Genomic DNA, 21,218 nt, shown 5'->3' with positions numbered 1-21,218 from the left:
CTTCCAGTGCGGGTTTAGTTGAAGCACTGTACACAAATTTCTTTAATTCCTTTGCACAGACTTGCGCTATCAGCAGTAAAATTAGCTGATCCTCATACAGCTTTGCACATACAGAACCTAACAGTTTAGGCTGAGCATTGGTTGGCTGGGTTATTTTGGTGGACCTAGCTTCTGCTGAATAACCCAGGTTGAAATTTACACAAGGAATTCAACCTGCAATGCCTGAAAAATATGACACCTTCTCCTCAAGATTAGACTTCTTTCCTTGAATATAGGATAAATTTTTCAAGAAGTACAAGTAAACTTATAATTAGCTTTAAATTAGCATTGGCTTTAAAAATGAGCTCCTAAAGAAAAAGTATCAGCTTATCACATGAGACAGTTACTTATTTTAGTCCTCCTGACCTGGATATTGGGAAGTCATAAAATTTACCACCAACAGAAAATAAATGAAACCTTTGCTTAGCCTAGGGTTGAATTTCTTTCCATTTTTAAAACCATTATTGGATTTTGATTTTATTGCTTTTCATGAATAACAGTTACAGTAAGAATGAAGGCTGATGAATAAAATTCTTCTCCTAAGACTTTTTTCTTATTTTAAAAGGCAATCAGATCTCATTTTTCCTAGGGGATGTAAGCTGTGGGACGCCCTCAGTGTAGGTACTCACCTGAATGCCACTACATCAAAAACCAGCTCTGAAACACCAAGATGCAAAACCAGTGTAAGATCACACACACGCTGTTGCTATTCTGGTTCCCCTTGATTTATTATTTATTGGAAACAGAACACAAAATTATTTTCAAAGCACTGAAGGATAGCCCACTCCAGAGCAGGTTGATAACACTGCTAACTCTTGTAGTTTTACCAGGAGTTTCAATATTTGATACTTTTGTCCTGGATATAAATTATGAATTCAAAGTATCTCATGAAGATGATCAGAGGGCTAGAACACTTCTTCTACAAAGAGCTGGGCTTGTTCAGCCTGAAGAAGACTCCAGAGAGACCTCACTGTGGCCTTCCAGTTCTTAAAAGGAGCTTATAAACAGGAGTGAGACCCGACTCTTTACACAGTCTGATAGTGACAGGACAAGGAGGAATGGCTTTAAACTAAAAGAGGGAAGATTCAGATTAGATATCAGGGGAAAATTTTTCATTCAGAGGACAATGAGGCCCTGGCACAGTCTGCCCAGAGAAGCTGTGGGTGCCCCATCCCTGGAGGCACTCAAGGCCAGGTTGGATGGGGCCCTGGGCAGCCTGAGCTGGTGGGGGGCAGCCCTGCCCACAGCAGGGGTTGGGGCTGGGTGGGCTTTGAGGTCCCTTCTGGCCCAAACTGTTCTGTGATTCTACAATTCATTCTATGATTATTCTCTTTTCTCTAAAATGCTGGGGATGGGATTGCCATGATAGTTACAAAAAGCATAAACTAGAGGCACAAAAATCAATGAGGCAAACTGAACTTGTTATTCACTACTTTTTAAAGTTCATATGTTTTTTTAAAATGAAATCTCACCACTTTTTTTTGTTTTCCTGAGTGGGACTAATTCACTCAATAAGATCATTTTCATTCAGTAAACATTATGACCACTGCTGGTGATCCTGTTACTATCTAATTTTCACTGCCCGCTCAGTGCCAGAGTACATTTACATACTTTTGTCATTTTTTCCTGTCTGGATACAATTTAATTTAATACTTTTTATTGCCGTTGTTGTTATTATTTTCGGCCCACAAGTATTAAAGGCCTATGACTACCAAAAGAAGGAAATGAAATTTGGGGAGCATGACTGGAGGCATCCCCTACCTATAATCCAGCTCTAAGTTGATTAACAGACTGAGATACAGAGATGGTGCCAAGCTCACCATCTCCCCAGGCAAGAAGTATAGGACGAAAAATAATCAAGCTGCCTCCAGATTTTCCAGGGTCTAACACAAAAGGCAAATGGAAAAGTGAGCACTCCTTACCTGGAACTGACAGGCACATTTCAGGCCATCGCCCTCTTCCTTACACACTCCCCCGTATTTACATGACGATTCATCACACACTCTTACATCAGATTCTTTTACGTTTAACTCTGTGAAAAAAGTAGAGAAAGGAAACAGAAATTGAAACATGAGTAATTTGGGGGGACTGTAGCCTCCTCCTCAGCGGCAGCTTCATCATATCAGTCAGCAGCTGATCAGTATCTGATTATCGTATCAGTCAGCTCAGCTCTGCTTCACCACATGAAAAGCTGCCCAGCAGTGCCAAAATCACATTGCCTGCCCTCTCTGCCAGGGATGCCTCCAGTACAAAGCCTTCCTCTGGAGAAATGAGGCCTGGATGGAGCTGAGGCCCTTCCATGAGTGACAGCACATTCCACCTGCTACATCCATTTGCCTGACTTGAACCAAAGGTCCTGAAGAAGAACAAAGGCTACAACTGCAGTGCATGCCTGCCTGCTCTCCGGTCTCCAGCTCACCCACACTGCTATCCTCTGACCTAAAAACAAACCAGTGTGTTTAAACCATTATAATTTGCTTGCACTGTAGGAGGCAGAGTAATGAACAAGAGCCCTTCTGTCTTAGCTGATGGATAAAACTACAGCACAAAATGCAACTCCTGTCCCAGTAAGCTTGTAACAGAAGCACAACTGGCAGACTGGCTTGTGGTGCACAGGGGACCAAGAGGCTGACATATCAGCTGCATAAGTAGTAGTCCTAACACAACAGCTGCTTATACAGCATCACATTTTTAGAGCATATATTCTAATGAAATTTATATTTAATTTGCACCATATATAGGACAAAGAAGAGAAGAAGACACTGGAGGGATAATGGAAGCAGTCAGCGTTAGCCCAAATGTGACCTCATGGCCACAGCGCAGTTGTGCTGCTATTGCTATTGATTGCTATGAAAAGGGGAAAATAGTACCACAGGCACTCGGAAAATCCACTGCAAATGTTTAAGAGTGCACTGAATGACAGTCCTCAAAAGGACCTTCTGTGCTTGGACTGCAGGATGCTACAGCAACACAACCCACCAAGAGATTCAATGGCAGCAGTATTTTTTAAAATGATGCCTGTAACTTTTAATAAGCAAGCTCTGTCCATAGAGCTGGCTTAAACAAAACACTAATACCAGCCATTCAGAAATGGGGAAAGGTAGGTCAAAACCAGAAGACAATAATTCTCACTGCCACTTGCAGTCTGAAATAGGAATTCATCCTCCTGCTCACAGTGCTGCCAACACTTTGGTATAGCAGCAAAAGACACCATCCAGAATTGCTCCTGAGGGAATATATTGCACTGTACATCCCCCACATAATTCATATTAATAAATATCTATTACATAAAAATGTATCTCAAATTATGTTACAACGTATTATGTACTTCCATATTTAACAAAGCGCAAAGGCATATTTTTCCACAGAACTAAAGCTACAGGGGTATTATAGCCCAGCAGAAGGCCCGGTTACAATCTCCACGTTTTATTAACTGTGACAAAAAATTGAAAAACTATTGATTTTCTTTTTCATATATGTCCATCACTCCCAAAGACATAAACACAAACGAGGAGGGCAAGGCGTGTAATACTGGGTAGCCAGATATCGTCGTTGCCATCACAACCCCGTGCACGTGTTCTCTTTAATGTCACCATTTATCAAATGTGATTGCTATGTTGTAGGACCCGAGTTAATGTGACAGAACATTGCAGCTTTTCAATTTAGTGTGTTCATAATTTGCTCCTGAAGGAAACGTGCATTTCTTTCTCCTTGTGAAGACCTGCTCTGTGAAGACGAACACACTATCAAGATTAATTAAGAGGAAATGATTGTCACATCTGAAAGAGGAATCCACTTTTTGGCAATGCCACATTTCAGAGAACATAATTTATAAAAGGGAGTAACCAAGCCGACAAATAACAGTGCTAACAGCTTTCAAAATCCTCTTCGCAGGAGCTCAGGGCACTGAAAAGATGGGGGCTCCCCCTTCTCAACTCCTCCCCTCTTTAAACGAGCTCACAGTACTCTAGTGCTATGCAGTCTCCAACACCACTCAGCAGCTGCAACTTGTGCTTCAAATCCTGAGGTCTACACACTGTCCAAGTGCCCAAGTAGCTTCCTGCAGACTTTCCCCAGTCTCTGTATTCTCCCAACGTAAGTTACAAATCACAGCATGGCTGAGGCAGGCAGGTCCCAGCCCAGCTCCAGCAGGGCCACTCAGAGCAGGGTGCCCAGGCCCATGGCTAGGTAGCTTCTGGAGATCTCTGAGGAGGAGACTCCACAGCCTCTGGGCAGCCTGTGCCAGGGCTCCAGTACCCACAAAGCACAGAAGTACTCCCGGTCTTTAGACAAAACCTCCTGTATTCCAGTTCGTGCCCATTACCTCTGGCATTGGGTACCGCTGAGAGGAGCCTGGCTCTTTGCACTTTCCCTTCAGGTATTTATGGACATTGATGAGATACCCCTGAGCCTCCCCTTGAGTATGAACACACAATGATTTCAGGACAAAATTAGGAGATAGAAAGATGGTGGTGAAGAATCATTCCTTGTAAGCTACCCCCCTCCCCAAGAAACAGACTTCATTTTTTAAAAAGTCCCCAGGAGAAGGAATTAAGATCACTGAAACAACACAGTTGTAACTCTGTCACTTAATTTTCTAAGTAGACAGTCTTTCTTTCTATATAAATCATAAATACTGATTACAAGCTTTTTGCATAAGCAATAAAGGCCTAGCAGGGAAGGTCACTAAGACACTTGGAGGCAAAGTGATTTTCCAAAACCGTATGAAAGACAAGATACCCTGGTGATTGGCTCTTGAATGTGACAGATGAACTTTATTCTCATAAAATGGCATCTAATCCCTGCTTCCATTCAGCAGCAAATTCAAGCAGCAGTAAAATCAGAGCTCTGACATGTGTATGATTATATTCGACAAAATCACGAGCACTGAGAAGTGTGGTAGCCATAATGACTTCCACATCTATAGCGTTTTGCTCAGAAGTGAATAAATGAGAATGGATGTTAAGAGAGCGATGTGAAGAGGAGCAGTAGATGTCTTGCATGTCTGAAATAAGCTCTCTCTTGAATGGAATCCCCACAGAGAAAGAATTAAAATGGAGTTTCTGCAATTATTTCCAGAAGAATGGAACGATTATCATCATATGTGAGAATAGACCTAGAAATGGATGAAGATCACACAGCAAATGGTCTAAGATAATTTCTGACATGTTTCCTTAATGCCTATTGCAACTAATTTCCTAGACTTTTAGCAGGTATAAATAAGAGAAAGCCTCACTCTGATTCATTACATACAGGGGGAATATTGTAAGTAGAAATCTATCAGCTCCCAGGAGAAAATTAGTGCAATTAAATCAAGCTTCCAAATTTATGATAAAATTAATCTCCACAGACCTGAAGTGAAGTATTACAAGTGACTTGCTGGTATCTGTTCAACCAGTACACTTCCAGGTGGGGTGAGCAGGGACCTGCACAGAGAAGCCTGCAGGAATCTGGCTGCACCATATCCAGGTCTCTTGGTGTGTTTTTTTTTCTCCTCTTTTGAGAGAAATATACTTTGTGATAATGTGACACATCAGTAAAAATAAGTAAAGCCTTTTCCATTTTGACTTCTTTCAGAGAATTCAGAATACAGCTCAATACAAGTAGCTGGAGAATGGCTTTTTGTCTGTGACCTCAAAGTGCACTGCTCTGAGGCACAAACCTCTAGCACCGAGCTAAATTACACGTGTCAAAATTCTGAACTCGAAGATGAAATCCAATTTGTAGTTTAAGTATACCACATGTGTTTCTTCCACCTGGATTCCCAGAGAATAAAATAAAACCTAGGATGGGCAAAACTGGTAACTTCATAGGCAATTTGTTTTTCCAAAACGCATCGTTCTCTTGGGGTTGGCAGTTGTACACGGTGATGGTGAATGGATATAAGGAAACAAAAAACACCTTTCCCACTTGGAAGTGAGTGTCGGTGGAGGGTCCAGGCAGTGCTTCAAGCTTCACCCCTTTTGAGTACTTCAGCTAAGACAGGGAAAACCTCTATGTTACCCTATAGATTAAACAAACAAAGTTGTAAGAACAGCTGAAGCGGCCAACATTTGCCTGGAAAGGGGTGGCCAAAGGAGAAATTATATTATGTGAGGGTATGCTACAGTACACAAACTATACTGGAGATAGTGCTATTATGACTGGATGAGTTCTCAGCACCACAGAAGAAAGTCAAAATCTGCCGAAATTTGATTACCCACCTGATTTTAGGAGTCAGCCTTATGTCTCTGGTAGGCTTCTCTGGGTGGTGATTTTGGCAAATTACTTAGGAACGATTAGAGAGCTTAATGGGGAAAAAAGCACCAAAGAAACAAAAATGGACATTTTCCCCTTAGGGATTATGAAGGTGAGCTGCTCATGTGACAAGTACAGTAATAACTTGGGTTTGAAGTCTAACTCCTGAACAAAGCCTTACCTGCCAGTCACATCCTTTGTCCCACACCCAAGTTGACACTCAAGAGTCAAGCTTATGCCTCAGATGTTGCCATGCACAGCCTATCCACTTAAACCACAAAGGGGACTTTGATAGACATCACAAGCAAAGAAAATTACCACAGAAAAAGACTCCCCCAGTATTTTGGATGCCCTTCAGATATCTTTGCTTGCATGCAGCTGCCAGCTCAGAACAAAACAGCACTGCTCTCCCACAGATCCCATCAGTCCCATGCAGACAGCGTATGTTATTCCCCATTTTACTAATAAATGCAAGTTACAGCCATGTATGATGTAATTTGTTTCTATTTATTTCATTGTTGCTCTTCAGCTCCTTGCTGGTTCCTACTTTAGGATAAGAGGTAATGGCCTTAAGTTGTGCCACAGGAGGTTCAAGTTGGGTATTAGGAAAAATTTCTTCTCATAAAAAGTGGTGAGGCACTGGCACAGGCTGCCCAGGGAGGTGGTGGGATCACCACCCCTGGAGGTGTTCAAAAACCGTGTGGATGTGGCACTGAGGGACGTGGTCAGTACACGTGGTGGGGGTGGGCTGATGGTTGGACTTGATGATCTTAGAGGTCTTTTCCAACCTTAGCGGTTCTATGATTCTACGATACTGCACCTCCTACACCACTTCCACCCATTAGCCTCTTTTACAGCTCATCCACTGCACTTTCCACGTACCCTTCAAAACATGAAAGCAACATTCAAGAAGCAGTATGTTTCTGCTGTGCAGGCTGAAATAGGAGATTTAAGGAGAAAAACAACTCTAAAGCATATATGACCGCAGAGAACGCTGATGAAGCAGGGAACAAGCCCTAGCAAGGTCTGAAAAGTAGAGATGCCTTTACTGGCATTTTGTTACTGGAACAATGTGATTTGCTAAGAATAGCTTTTTTTCCTGGAGGCTTTGTGGCTTCTTTTAAGATAGTGAAACTGTACATTGAAGATCTAATTTGTACAGGAAACGTGAAACGGGGACACACGCTCTCTCATCTCAGCTCTTAGCAAGACAAAGGAAGCAACAGCTATTTTTGTGGTGGGCACGATAGGCATCGGTATGCCGCGTTCACCAACACTTTGCTGACATCAGTTTCCACGACTCCCATGCTCTGCTTCTGTAGCAAAAAGCAAAAGTAGGAGCCAAACTCACCAAATAATGTCAAATTCTGAAGGTGAAGTGCTGTTCCACCTACTTCATGCCTATGTGGTGAAGGCGGTTTATTTTGAAACAAGTCTGCACACAGTTCTCAGATACATACGTGTACACAAACAGTTCTGCAGGAAAAAAGGCCCCCAGGTTTTGCATCACTTTCTTTGGCACCTGGCAGTGATGCAATTTTAGGAAAACATCTAGTATTTACTCCTGTTTTTCCTCCATCTCATGTTCATAAAGTGCTTCACTGAGAGGCAATTCATCCTACAAGACTGTGAGTAAACAGCCACTACTACCTGTCTCTGACTTAGTAACTGATGAACAGCCTCTGCATTAGATTATCCATTCCATTTTAGACTAGAACTAGACTAGACCAGAATATATTAGAACAGTTCATTTGGAAGGGACCAACAAAGATCATTTGATCTGACTACTTGACAACTTCAGGCCTAACTGGAAGTTAAAGAACATTCATGAGGGCACAGTCCAAACACCTCTTGAACACAGACAGGCATGGGGCATCAACCACTTTTCTGGGAAGGCTGTTGTCTACAGTCTCCCATCTGTTTCAGCAACTGCAGAATACAAAAATCATAGCAATTTGCATATTAGAGTTTATAACTGTTGAATCTCTTCTGAAAAATGGTCTGAGGCTATGGTGAAAGAGTAGGGGAGCAGCCAGACCTCTCAGACAAACTTAGTAATTTCTTTCTATCCAGACAGATAATACTTGCCTGTGGCAGATAAGGCAAAGCAAGACACAACAGACTTTACTATTTTGTTCATATGAACAAATTATTCAAATTCAGGAGGAAAAAAAAGAAACAAACAGAAAATTCTACATTTTCTTTCCCACTTCCATTAGAAGAAAACAATTCATTGGAATAGACTAGAAGTTATGTGGAAAAAAAAATAATGAAATGCTTAAAATGAATTTACCTTAAAAAAACATAGGCAGTTGTACTCTAATGGAATTAAGATACTCCCAGACATTTTTTTTAATTGGTCAATGAATAGATGCTTTTGGTGGCTGATAGCAAATCTAGAGCTTTTGAAACAACCTTAAGCAGTATTATAGAACTAGTAAAACCTGTTTTGTTGTCTTGATGCCATATTTAAGAGTCAATTGTGCAGAAAAAAAATGCTGTACTTTGGCTCTTGAGAATGCTAACTGAGCGAATAAAGCTTGAAATATTTCCCTAAAACTACTTTTACAAAACTGTATTAACATTTGATTGCTTAAGTGCCATCCAATTTACCTAGGATGATTGTACTTTTACACTTCCAGTCACGATAATCTCCTTCTAAAACACAGAAAAAACGAATGCATACGTGCTGCTAAAGTAATTAGTATTGCACACAATAGGAAACCACAGCAAATTTTAACAACTAGCACTCACACAGCAAGGTAACAAGATTGGCTTTGAACCTGAGAGTCTCCCACACTGCAATTATTCGCATTACCAGTATGCCTCAGACTAACTCTATTCAGTGTGAAAAAAGTGAGGAAAGTGTCAGAGTGATGAGTGTTTGGATGACAGCTCTGTCAAAATATTGGATTCAGCCCATAGTGCATTTCTGTTTCCATCATACAAAGAAAAAAAAATCTATTTGTAGAGAAAGTTGAGGTACTTTTTGTTACATTAAAAGCTTTGACAATATTTCAGAAATTATGTATAATCTGTAGGTGAGCATTTCAGCAAATGGTACAAATTGACTAGCTGTGCAACTGCTTGGAGACAGCCAAAGATGCAGTAAGAACGTGAAATGGTTTTCTCCCTCGGAAACATATTTGTTGGTATCAGGATCAGGTGGTGCAGCAATCTGGCACAGGGCACAGATTTTGTGTGTGTTTCTGTTAGCAGCCGCCCGGGACACTGCCTTCAAATCTTGTCTGCAAAGCAGAATCTGTCTTACTACAAAAAAGTATGGAATGTGATTATGCAAGGCTCTTACAAAGAAATTAGCATGTAACTGCATATTTTTACATAAAATTAAAATACTAGGGGAAAAAAAAAAACATAACATGCTCTTACAGCATATTGACAGAAAGATTACAAGAGGTATTGCCAATAGTAGTTTCTAGGGAAACCACAACTGTGCAGAGCAGTGACTCCCCAGAGTGCCTCAGCTGGTTTCCTCCAACAACTGTTGCACTCACCGAGCAATTTTGGCCAAATCTGACAGGGGTTGAGCCCTGAGACATTCACCTTCCTACAGGTTTATGAAAAATCAGTGGCTGCTTGGAGAAGAAGATTCCAAATTCAAATTAATTGGAGGAGCTGAGAGAATGTATACCACAACAAGGCTCGTGTGACCAAACCACAAGCACACACAAAACAAGCAGTCACTGTTTTCTATTAATGGTGTCATTATTGTCCCTGTGGTCCTTTGTGACTTGGAAATTGAAATTTGGATGATACAAACACTTTCAAACACATGTATTTTTCAGGGCTGCACAGGTGATGGTAAAATCAGGAATACTTCAACCAAAGGTAGCTGTAAAATGAATTTTCATGGGAGCTGAATGCTTGTAATAAGACTACTTCTGTATTTGTTTTGTAACATTGCAAGATACCCTGACAAAATAAATGTCCCGAAATTTAGTAGTATGGCCAGTCTATAGCTAAGAACTGTGTTCCCTGCCAAGGCTCTGTCCTATGCCAAATACAACTTTTCAGCTTACTTTTAAGGTCTGAAAAGCAATATTCTACAGCTGGTGAGAATTTTACTTGGATTACCAAGGAAATACATGGGACAACTGATGTGTTGCTGAACACCACCACCTATACAAATGGATGCACTCTGGTCAGATAACTTCAAAAATAGTGCTTTTACACTTCATCAGCCCTCTTCAACTAGCAGGACTCCTATGAAATTTTTTGTTTGCATAAAGGAAACTTGATTTCTGACCATTGGCAGTGCATGCACTGTATGGTCAGTGGGAAAATATTATTTTTCCTCATTCTCTTAATGCCTACTTGCTCTTTGTCTCTCAGTCTGCACTATAGATGGTCATATACCTAAAATATTTCCACATGCCTTGCTGTGGGTTTGCTGTATCTCTCTTCTCCCCCAATCTATAAACTAGGGCTCTTTTCCTGCTTTCTAGCATTATTCCAAGCGTAGGAACCAAGCAGACAATCACACTGCTCCTACGGAAGTTGTAGCTTTGTCTACTCAATCTTCTTCCTGAAGAAACCTTTTTCTGCCTAATTACAAATCAAGGTGGATATTTTAGTCCTGTTCATTAAGGAAATCGAAGAGTTATTTCCTAAGCATATAGACCAGTGACAAGCTATTCAAACACTTCCCAACAACACAGCTCTCATTTACACCTAGAGCAGTGTAAATCCTGAAATCCTTAAGGCCTAAGCAAAGTAAAATGGTGTCAAAATCAACACCAAACCAGGTAATTACCCTCTATAAGCATTACAGATTCTTTGATCTTTAGGTGATACGTAACTCAGGTTGAAAAACTCAGGTTTTGTGACTGAAACATGAGCTGAAACCAGTGCAAGCTCAAGCGCATCAGAAGTGTGCCCGTTTACCACAAGGCCTGTACCTTTTCCTCACTCTTGAGCTCATATCAACACAGGCTTGATTCAGTGTCATGGAAGTCCCATCACAAAGCTGGAATGGTTTCCACTTTCCCTCCAGAGCACAAAAGATCGGTAATTTCTTAAGAAATCAGTAATTCCACCCCGTATTTAGGATGTGTCCTCCTCAGAAAAGGGTATCTATCATTTCACCTCTGTGACATTTGAATACCAAAGTATGCATAAAATGAAAGCACGAACCTTTCAGGAACAACTGAGGGTGCTTAAAAATTCAAGCTCTACACATGGATTTACACTTTCCTCTAATGAAAATTACAGAAGCTGCTTGGGTCCTGTCTGTTTTACTTTATTTTAAAGACATTTGGGGGCCTGGGAAATCAAAAGTGTTTTTTTTTCTTTTTAATTCAATTCTTTTTATGAGTAATTTCCAAGGATAATGAAAACACTAGCAAAAACCAACATTTCTTCATGGACCTTTGAAGATAAACCAAACCACAAAACTGAGTAAGACTCTACAGCTTCAATAAGATTATTATGCAGGTTCTGCATATTACACAGATTATCAATAACTGCAAAAATGCTTCATGGGGAAAAAATGGAAATATTTTAAAAATGCAAAATGAATGTATACCTGTATACCAAACCCAATCTTTTCAGCAATTATATTTTCAGTGTTCATTATTGGCTCCTATGCTGCTCTTCTCCCCTTCTTCTTTCCCATTATTCTAAACATTTTTACTTTAAGCTTAAAAAGACAAAAGAAATAAAAATACCTAGAATGCCAAGTCTCTTCATTCATCAGATATAGAGCCAAGAGAAAACAGGTGAGTTTTGGTCCATTTTCTACAAAATGCTATTGTGTACATAGTGGCTTTCAATGAGGAACAATCCTGTTTGCAATGAGGTTTGCCATTTATCACACATAATCTATGGCTTCAGTCCTATGAGTGCTTGGACCGAGAATTAACCTTGAGCATCTCTGATCTAAATAAACCAAATGGAACTGATCATGTGTAAGATTAAGAATGCCTTTAAGTGCTTGTAGGATGAAGGAATTTTTGAGGACCTAATTTTTATGCAAATAATAATTAACTTGATTAGGGCTTTGGTCCATTAGAGACAAATTAGTAGAATTAATTATAGTCTGGAGGAGTATTTTAAGTCACCATTTATTTCTTATATTTGAAATCTTCCTTTAAAAGTTGCAGAAAATATTTGACAAAGAGTTTTCAGATAGTGTATTAATCTGCCCTTAATTATTCACTCTCTAAGGGGAAAATGCTGCTGTCTGCAAGATTACTTGATAGAAGAAATCTGAAACATGGCCTCTAAAAAGCTTAAATTTTAAACATTACTCATTACTTCCAGTCATTATCATTAACAACTATGTGAAATATTGCAATACCTAGAGGCTGCAGCGCAGAACTGATCCCCCTTCTGAACGGCATGGATAACAGCTAGTCCATGACTTGCAGCACAAGCAGAGAAGTTATAGAAACCATGATACAAATTAGACATTATTGTGCCCATTTCACTGGATGAGGAAGAAAAGTAGAGGGAGACAAAATGATTTATCAAAGCTTTCAACAGAAGGCAAGGCAGGATGCCACATCAAGTTCATCCAATTGCTTAGCTACTAGTTTTAACAACCTTCCCTTTAGCAGAAACACCTTCAGTACTACAACTAGAAAATGATGATGGTCACCAAAAATGGAGCAAACACAAATGACTTAAGGAGTAAAATGAACATTAACTCAAGAAGGCAACTAATGCAAGCTAAAGAGCTATGCTGCTGTATTAATGCAACTCATGTGACTCATTTGCTCTATTCAGGTAGCTGATAATCACTGCTCAAAAGTCACAGAATCATGGAATGCCTTGGGTTGGAAGGGATCTCAAAAATCATCTAGTTCCAACTCCCAGCTGTATTGCAGCTGTATGGCTGTGACAGAGCTTAACGCAGATAGCACAGCAGCAATGTGCTTCACACTCCCACTAGGAAAATTCCTGTTTATTCAGAAACACACAGCATGTGGGGCTGCTTCTTGAGCAGAAGTGCATGGGAAGGTGGGGGGAGTCCAAACACACTTTTGGGGTGTGTTTTGCCCCAGCCAGGGTGAGACAGAGGAGAAAAGAAGACCAGAAAGAGAAGCATAGATAAGGCTTAAACCAAGAACCTTTCTTCAAAAGGAAATAGCTCTTGCCTGTTCAGTTTTCTGTGAAAGAAGTCATAATTCCCAAGTACCAGTTTCTGACAGAAACATCTCATCTCCTCTCTCTCTCTCTTTCCAGCCAGATGAGGTTTTCCAGGAAAGGATCCAAGCCTCAGTTAGCTGTAAGTGAGACCATGTCTACAAGCCTCTGCTCAAGGCTGACTGAATGTGTGGAGACAGCTGCTGGACTGGGACAGTCCCACTGACACTTTCAAAAAACATTCATAAATTACCTGTCTTCTGATGGCAATAAATGTGACAAAGTTTTTGAGAACACCATGAGACTTTAAACTGATAATAAATCTTATTTCTGAGTTCAGAAAAATGGAGGAACCAGATAAACTTACATGTGAAATTCTGAAACAAATGCGTAACACCCAAGCTACTGAAAACACAGAGAATAAAGATCCAACTTGACGACTGAGGTTGTGGTCACAGAACAGGAAGATCTTCGCCCCAGGACAAAATTTCAAATCTAATTCAAGTTAGCAGTGACTGAACTCCATCTGGAGGAGGCTGACTTGTATTCACCAGGGAAAATTAACAAAGTACTTCCCACGTCTTAAGCACCCACACAGTGCTACTTCTGCAAACAACCTAGGCAGCTCTGAAGAGATGGCCCACCACCCCCAGTCTAATATCTAAGCAGATAGATTTGCGGATAGAGGTAACACTATATGTGGCAATGCATTTAACACTACAAACACTTGACTGCAACGGTATTTTCAGTGTTAATAAAAACTGACAGAGCTGAGACAAAGAAAAATCGTACAGAAAACAGTCTTCTTGCAATGATAACGATTAGGGACTTTTTGAATAATCTTAGTCAAGCTCTTTTAGCAAGATCTTCATTGATGCTGCTGACTGATTCCTTGTATGCAGGATCGCTGAAGGGCCTGTGAAAACAAATAACTGGAAACATCTTCCCTGCAACTCCCAAATGCTGCTCACAACAGTTTCATATAAACACAACCCTACTTGTAACCAGGTGAGGGAAATCAGCAGGGCCTCCTGGCCATCTCTTACATGCTATATTCTGCTCCCAGCAGCTGTAAATTCAACACTTCACTGAGCATTAAATTTACTCTCAAGAAACATTTTCTAAGAGAGGTGACAGAGTTATTGCGCTGTTGTAGCTGTGGAGGCAGATGGCAGTGCGCCAAAACTCCAAGAAAATTTTAAATTAGAAATCTGACCATCTGCTACAGGTGGAAAAACAAAGGTTTTCACACCCATGCTCCTCCCTTAGTTTTGTAATTTTCCTGGTCCTGAAATGCACGATTTGGTGCGCAACAGATGCCATATGCTTCCTGACTACTCCTTATTTGCAGCTGATAAACACTGGAATGTATTAAATATGAAAGAGATTCAAAAATTCATTCTTACGTTGCATTATGCTATGCTATTATTACTCAGCCTGTATCAAGTAGGAGAGTACTCTGCAAAAACTTCAAGTTATTTGGGGAAAATCCTTCTAAAAATTTCATTCCATTTATTATTTACTTGTTACTTGAAATAGGCAGAGTTAAGTAAGAATTGAACATTATTTTGATCACCTTCATTCTAACTGGTTTTTCAGTCAATAGTTTTGACTGGTGTGTCTTTAAGGTAAACTGTTTAACAGCTTCTTTAAGATCTATTACATAAACTGAAGGAGGACTATCATTAGAAAGGAAATAACATTTTTGGGTTTTATCCCTCATAGAAGAATGCTATGAAATTATCAATAAATGCATATTTAGAAATTTTTTATTAATGCGTACTTAAGTATGGACTATATTCTTTTTATATAACTCTAAAGGACAGCCTAAAACAGTATAAACATTGACCTGATGTATACATTACACATTCACAGATGAGAAAACAAACAGTGCCCTGAAACACAGATGAATATTATTGTCTCACCACTAAAATGTGCATGCTAGCAACTCATTTAATCAGTGGTGGAGATGGCTAAACAAACAGACTTTAACTACAGAATCCCACAGAATCAGAGAATTGGAGGGGCTGGAAGGGACCTTAAGATGCACTGGAACAGGTTGCCCAGGGATGTGGTGGATGCCCCATCCCTGGAGACTTTCAAAGCCAGGCTGGACCAGGCTCTGGGCAACCTTATCTAGCTGTAGATTCATGTTCATTGCAGGGGAGTTGGACTAGATGACCTTTAAAGGACCCTTCCAACTCTAAGGATTCTGTAATTCTAGATCGAGTCCAACCCCCTGCTACAGTAGGTTCCCTACAGCAGGTTGCACAGGTAGGCATCCAGAAGTCTTGAATATCTCCATAGAAGGAGACTTCACAACCTCTCCAGTCAGGCTTGTTCCAGGGCTCTGTCACTCTCCCTGTAAAGAAGTTCTTCCACATATTTGTGTGGAACTTCCTATGTTTATGGCCATTGCTCTTCTTCCTATTACTACACGCCACTGAAAAGAGTCTGGCCTCATCCAATTGCCTCCCACAATACAGATATTTATAAACATTGATGAGATCAGCTCTCAATCTTCTCCTCTTCAGCCTGAACAGACACAGAGACCTGTCAGTCTTTCCTCTTAAGGGAGGTGCTCCAGGCCCACATCATCTTTGTTTCCCTCTGCTGGACTCCTTCTAGGACATTCCTGTCTTTTTCGAACCGGGGAGGCCAGAACTGGTTCATGTGTGGCCTCACCAGGGCAGAGGAGAGGGGGAGGATCACCTTCCTCAACCTGCTGGCCACACTCTTTTTAATTCACCCCAGGATACCGTTGGCCTTCTTGGCCACAAAGGCACACTGATGGCTAATGGTCAACCTGTTATCCACCAGGACACCCAGGTCCTTCTCTGCAGAGCTCCGCTCCAGCAGATCAGCCCCTAACCTGTACTGATGCATGAAGTTATTTCTTCTCAGGTGTAGGACTCTGCACTTGCTTTTGTTGAACCTCATTAGTTTCCTCCCTGCCCAACTCTCCAGCCTGTCCAGGTCTCACTGAATTGGCAGCACAGCCTTCCGGCGTGTCAGCCACTCCTCCCAGCTTCGTATCATCAGCAAACTTGCTGAGGGTGGACTCTATCCCATCCTTCAGATCACTGATGAAGATATTGAATCATCATTGATGAAGATGTTGAACAAAGACATATATATAATTATGTAATTTATATAATTTGGCATATATATTAACATTAAATTTCAATTGTATATCTTGTTATAATCCCTTATGTGCTATTCAACCAATCACTTTGATTCTATTTTGTCTATATCAAATGGGGAGAAGAACAAAGACTCTCAACACATCTAGAGCCATCTACTGACAAAGTAGCTATTTCAAAGGTCAAGCTGCACTTGTCAATATGAAAAGTAACATAATAAAATAAAATAAAATAAAATAAAATAAAATAAAATAAAATAAAATAAAATAAAATAAAACAGATTTTCACAGTAGATGAAAGACCTGCAGATGGTTATGAGGCACAGGATTCCAGCAGGAAAGGAGACCAGCCTGTGGCCACCTTGTTCTTCCTAAGTCTCTGCTTCTCTCTTCACAGTGCTCTGTGAGAAAACGCTTTGTGCCTCTGGGTCCATCAAATGCACATCTTTAAAGCAGACCACCTCAAAAAGCCCCAGAAACAGGCTGAAATAGCTCCCTTCTCCAGTACTGGAGGATTACAGAGACACCGTAAGGTTGTCTAAATCCCAAGCACCCTGTACCTCAGCGCCTTTCACACTCATAATGTCCTCCCTGCAGCAAGCACTGTGTTTTCCAGAATGAACTTTGCAGTATGAAGAGGCAGCTGATGCACTTTGAGCATACTAAAGAATTGCTAAAACAGTTATGAACAGACCAGATTGATTGTTTAGGGAGAGAGAAGTCACATTTCCACAGCTGTGACCTTTTTAGGATTACTACAGAGAAATACAAAGGAAACTTGGCCAAGTTTTATTTTTAGTGCATGGCTTCTATAAACAGATCAAACCTGATATGGCGTCCTGATGGGTAATTATGCAGTCACTTTATCAACCCTGTACTCTTCATAAATTTCCCTCACGCAGATTTCCCACAAAAACTCTTTGAGGGCTAATCTGTTGGTGGTTTGGTGATTGTGGAGAAACCTTTTGTTTAAGTAAGGCCATCTCAGGTCTTGATACAATAAGATATTAAACACATAAATCTGCTATTTTGCCATCGCAGGTCTTAAAAAATATTATTAATAGGTACTCTGTAGTTCCAAAGATATCTGTGGGACTTTAAAACTGATGAAAATATATTTCAAAACCAGAGTAGAGAGGGACAATCATTCCCTCGCCCTGCTGGCCACTCCTTTTCTGATGCAGCCCAGGATACCATCGGCCTTCTGGGCTGTAAGCACACACTACTGGCTCACATTAAGTTTTTAATCTACCAGGACCCCTGAGTCCTTCTCAGCCGGGCTACTCTCAAGGAGTTCTCCCAGTCTGTATACATATCTGAGATTATCCCAACCCAAGTGCAAAACCTTGCATTTTGCTTTGTTGAACCTCTTTAGGTTCACATGGGCCCACCTTTCTGATTTATCAAGATCTCTCTGGGTGCATCCCTTCCTCCTGCCATATCAACTGCACCGCTCAGCTTGGTGTTATCAGCAAACTTGCTGAGGGTGAACTCAATCATCTATATCGCTGATAAAGATGTTAGAGTCCCAAGACAGACCCCTGGTGGACACCACTTGTCATCAGCCTTTCTGGACATAGAGCTATTGACCACAAACCTCTGGCTGCGACCTTCCAACCAATTCCTTATCCACTGAATAGTCCACCCTTCAAATCCATCTTTCTCCCGCTTAGAGATAAGGATGTGGTGGGGGATCATGTCAAAGGTCTTGCATAAGTCCAGGTAAGTGACATCAGTTGCATTCCTTTTGTCCACGCCACCATTCCATCATAGAAGGCCACTAGATTGTGATCCACTGTCTCGGATCACCTGCTCGTCCCTCATGTGCCTTAACATGTCTTCTAGGAGGATCCATTCCATAATCTTCCTGGGCACAAAGGTGAGGCTCACTGGCCTGTAGTTCCCTGGGTCCTTCTTCCTCCCTTTCTTATAAATAGGAGTGATGTTTCCCTTTTTCTAGTCACCAGGGACTTCGCCACTTCTAAATAGTTCAGAAGATGTGAAGCCCAGGAGACAGCTAAAGAAATGTTTTCAGTCATTGTCCTTTATTTCTTCCTTCTCACCACTGAATATTACCCACAGTTATTGTGCGTTGCTCAGCTGGACAGCATCCTTCTATGGATGGAAAGTAGCATAGCTACTTTAAAATAGCATAGCTCAAAGTCTTACTAATTTATTTCAGAACTCACTTGTCCCCTTCTCGTTTCCATCTCTATTGTAAAGCGATGTGCATCTTCCCCATTTTGTATAATTGAAAAAAAACCTTTGACAAAGTCACATTTTCATGGATAACGGGGAAATGACTTTGCATTATAAGACAACTGCAAAGATCTATAATTTAATGCTAGCATTAAAAAGTAAGGTATAAACAAAATGAGATGAAAAAGTCCATCTTTGAGAAGTGCAGTGTATAAGTCACCAACAACTTAACACCATTAAAGTGGGTGGGGAAATTTTATTCCATTTTATCTGTGGGCAATCCCAACATTTTTGCTGACCTCTTATCCTTCTTTTCTTAGGCTTGTCATTGATTTTCTAATTTTCATGTTAACTGAGGGTCAGCTTTCAACATAGAACTTATAGTTAGCTATGAGGTACACTACCCTCCGTAGAAGAAATTGCATCGGGGTGGGCATTGCAAGAAGTATTATCCACATACAGAATTTATAACTAAATGTAACAATTTTAAAGGAAATAAATAAGAAGCTGCATGAAAATAATTATAGGTTATTGAGGGTTATTCTTATAAAAAATGACTTACAGTTTTAAACCATCTAGGGGACCTATTATTGTGAATAAAGGCAGAAAATAAATATGGTAGTAAATCTGATGCAAAAAAAGCAATCATATAAGAACACAATTATGCAACACGAGTCTACTTCATATAGCAAACTCACCACCAATGATGGGTCGGTAGATCTGTCTTTAGAAACAATATTGACAGTAAATACCATGTATTATATTTTCTGCATGAATGGTTTTCTATGGGGCTCCAATAAGTCTTTAAATAAGTATTAAAAACAACATTTCCCTTCCTTTTCCCAGTATCTTCTTTTGAGATCTAATTCTCTAATGTTCTCTTAAAGCAGAGACACATACTATATATCACAAAATACAGATATGAAAACATTACTTCAGTCATGGGGGCACTTCCTATCTTTCAGAATGCCTGGATTTTGCATTCCTTACACTATTTTTTCATCATTATGCCATTTATGCTTCCTGTATCTGATATTTGAGATTTCTATTAAAGGGTCAGGTCCTGTGCTCCTATTTTTTTAAAGCAGTTGAAGAGGAGTTTTTCAATGATGCTTAATCAGTACATCTTTATTATTTATGCTACAACTTTTCTATTAATATCTTTTTGCAAGATATATCTTCTTGCATCTTCATGACTACCAATATTTTCTATGATAATCATAGATTTATGAGTAGGACTTACGTTTAGTATAAGCTTTCCATCTTCTGTATTTGAGTGAGTGCCCCAGACACAATTGAACTCCTTAAGAAGGAAATGTGAGCACAGGAAACTAGCATGTCTCAGTACTCTCTAACCAGTCCTGCAGACTGGACAACCAACATTTCGTGGCAGCAGAAGCTGTCATGAGTGGTTCTGGCCTGCTGACTGGGTGCAGAAGCAAATGTGTTATTTCTCCAGAAATTCCCTGGGACTTGTCCTAATCATGGGAAGAGAAGATGGAAGTGACCACAGGTTTTGGAACACTTGGTTGTTGTAATTTAGACTGCTTCAGATCCAAAATCCTTTATGCAAGGGTTCCTTCTGTAGACTGTACATCACCCAGGACACTGGATATGACAGAAGCAATGTGGAATGCTACAGACTAAAGTGTCAATATTTTTAAAATATTATTTAATATTGCTGCAATTGAAGTAGCATTACAGGACTGGAGACAGGTTACTTTCTACTGTGGATGCGTAAATCCTCATCTGATAAAGGCCTTCATCAAAAATTCTAAATAACCTAATGCACCAAAGGACTGATGACACAGAGAAATAATTGACCAACCCAAAGAAAACATTAAGACACAGACAGTTGATTTTGACATTAAGGAGGTGTCACCAGTGGAGCCACCTGTTCCTTTGTCTATTAATAAATGAATAAAAAGACATATGAATAATAAGGTGAAAAGACTTTATGGTAGTATCGGGTTATTAATGGTGTTAGAAGGCATGGCTAAAAGAAATGCTGCAGTGAAACATGAGATTGAGTGACTGTGATACAAAAGGGCTGATGTTATTCAATGCAGATAGATGTAAAATGACATATACAGAAAAAATCAAACATTTTATGTACATATATATTAACAAAAGATCCTGAGATTGCTATTACCATTTAAGAATATAATGTCAGCATTGTAATAGACAGCTTTTAAAAAATGTCAGCTCCAATCTTAACAATGATTAAAAAAAAGCAAATTGTATGTTATGAATTATTAGGAAGAGAACAGAGAATAAACCAAAGAACACTACTATGCCACCATATAATCTGGAAGGTACCCTGCCTTTTTAATAATGTGTGCTGTCTGGTCCATTATCACAAAAAGGATGTAGTAGAATGGAAACAAGTTCAGAGAGGACAAAAGGGAGATAAAAAATATGGAACATAGTTCCTCTGCAACAGATTTTTTTCCTTTTCTGAGATATTCCTGAATCTATAACAAACATCAACATT

At 40.0% G+C, this 21,218-nt stretch overlaps 1 protein-coding gene across 1 annotated transcript in view; it reads right to left on the bottom strand.

The window, feature by feature from the left end:
- TMEFF1 (transmembrane protein with EGF like and two follistatin like domains 1) overlaps positions 1 to 21,218 on the bottom strand; it is a 122,809-nt gene that overhangs the window by 50,125 nt on the left and 51,466 nt on the right. The window contains exon 2 of the mRNA XM_021386390.1: positions 1,962 to 2,071. Coding sequence (XP_021242065.1) covers positions 1,962 to 2,071 — 110 coding nt within the window. The remainder of the gene's footprint in view (positions 1 to 1,961; positions 2,072 to 21,218) is intronic.

Source organism: Numida meleagris, chromosome 2, assembly GCF_002078875.1.
Source record: "Numida meleagris isolate 19003 breed g44 Domestic line chromosome 2, NumMel1.0, whole genome shotgun sequence".
Lineage (NCBI taxonomy): Eukaryota > Metazoa > Chordata > Aves > Galliformes > Numididae > Numida > Numida meleagris.
The sequence above is the reverse complement of the archived record's forward strand: the minus strand, read 5'-3'. Positions and strand labels throughout refer to the sequence as shown.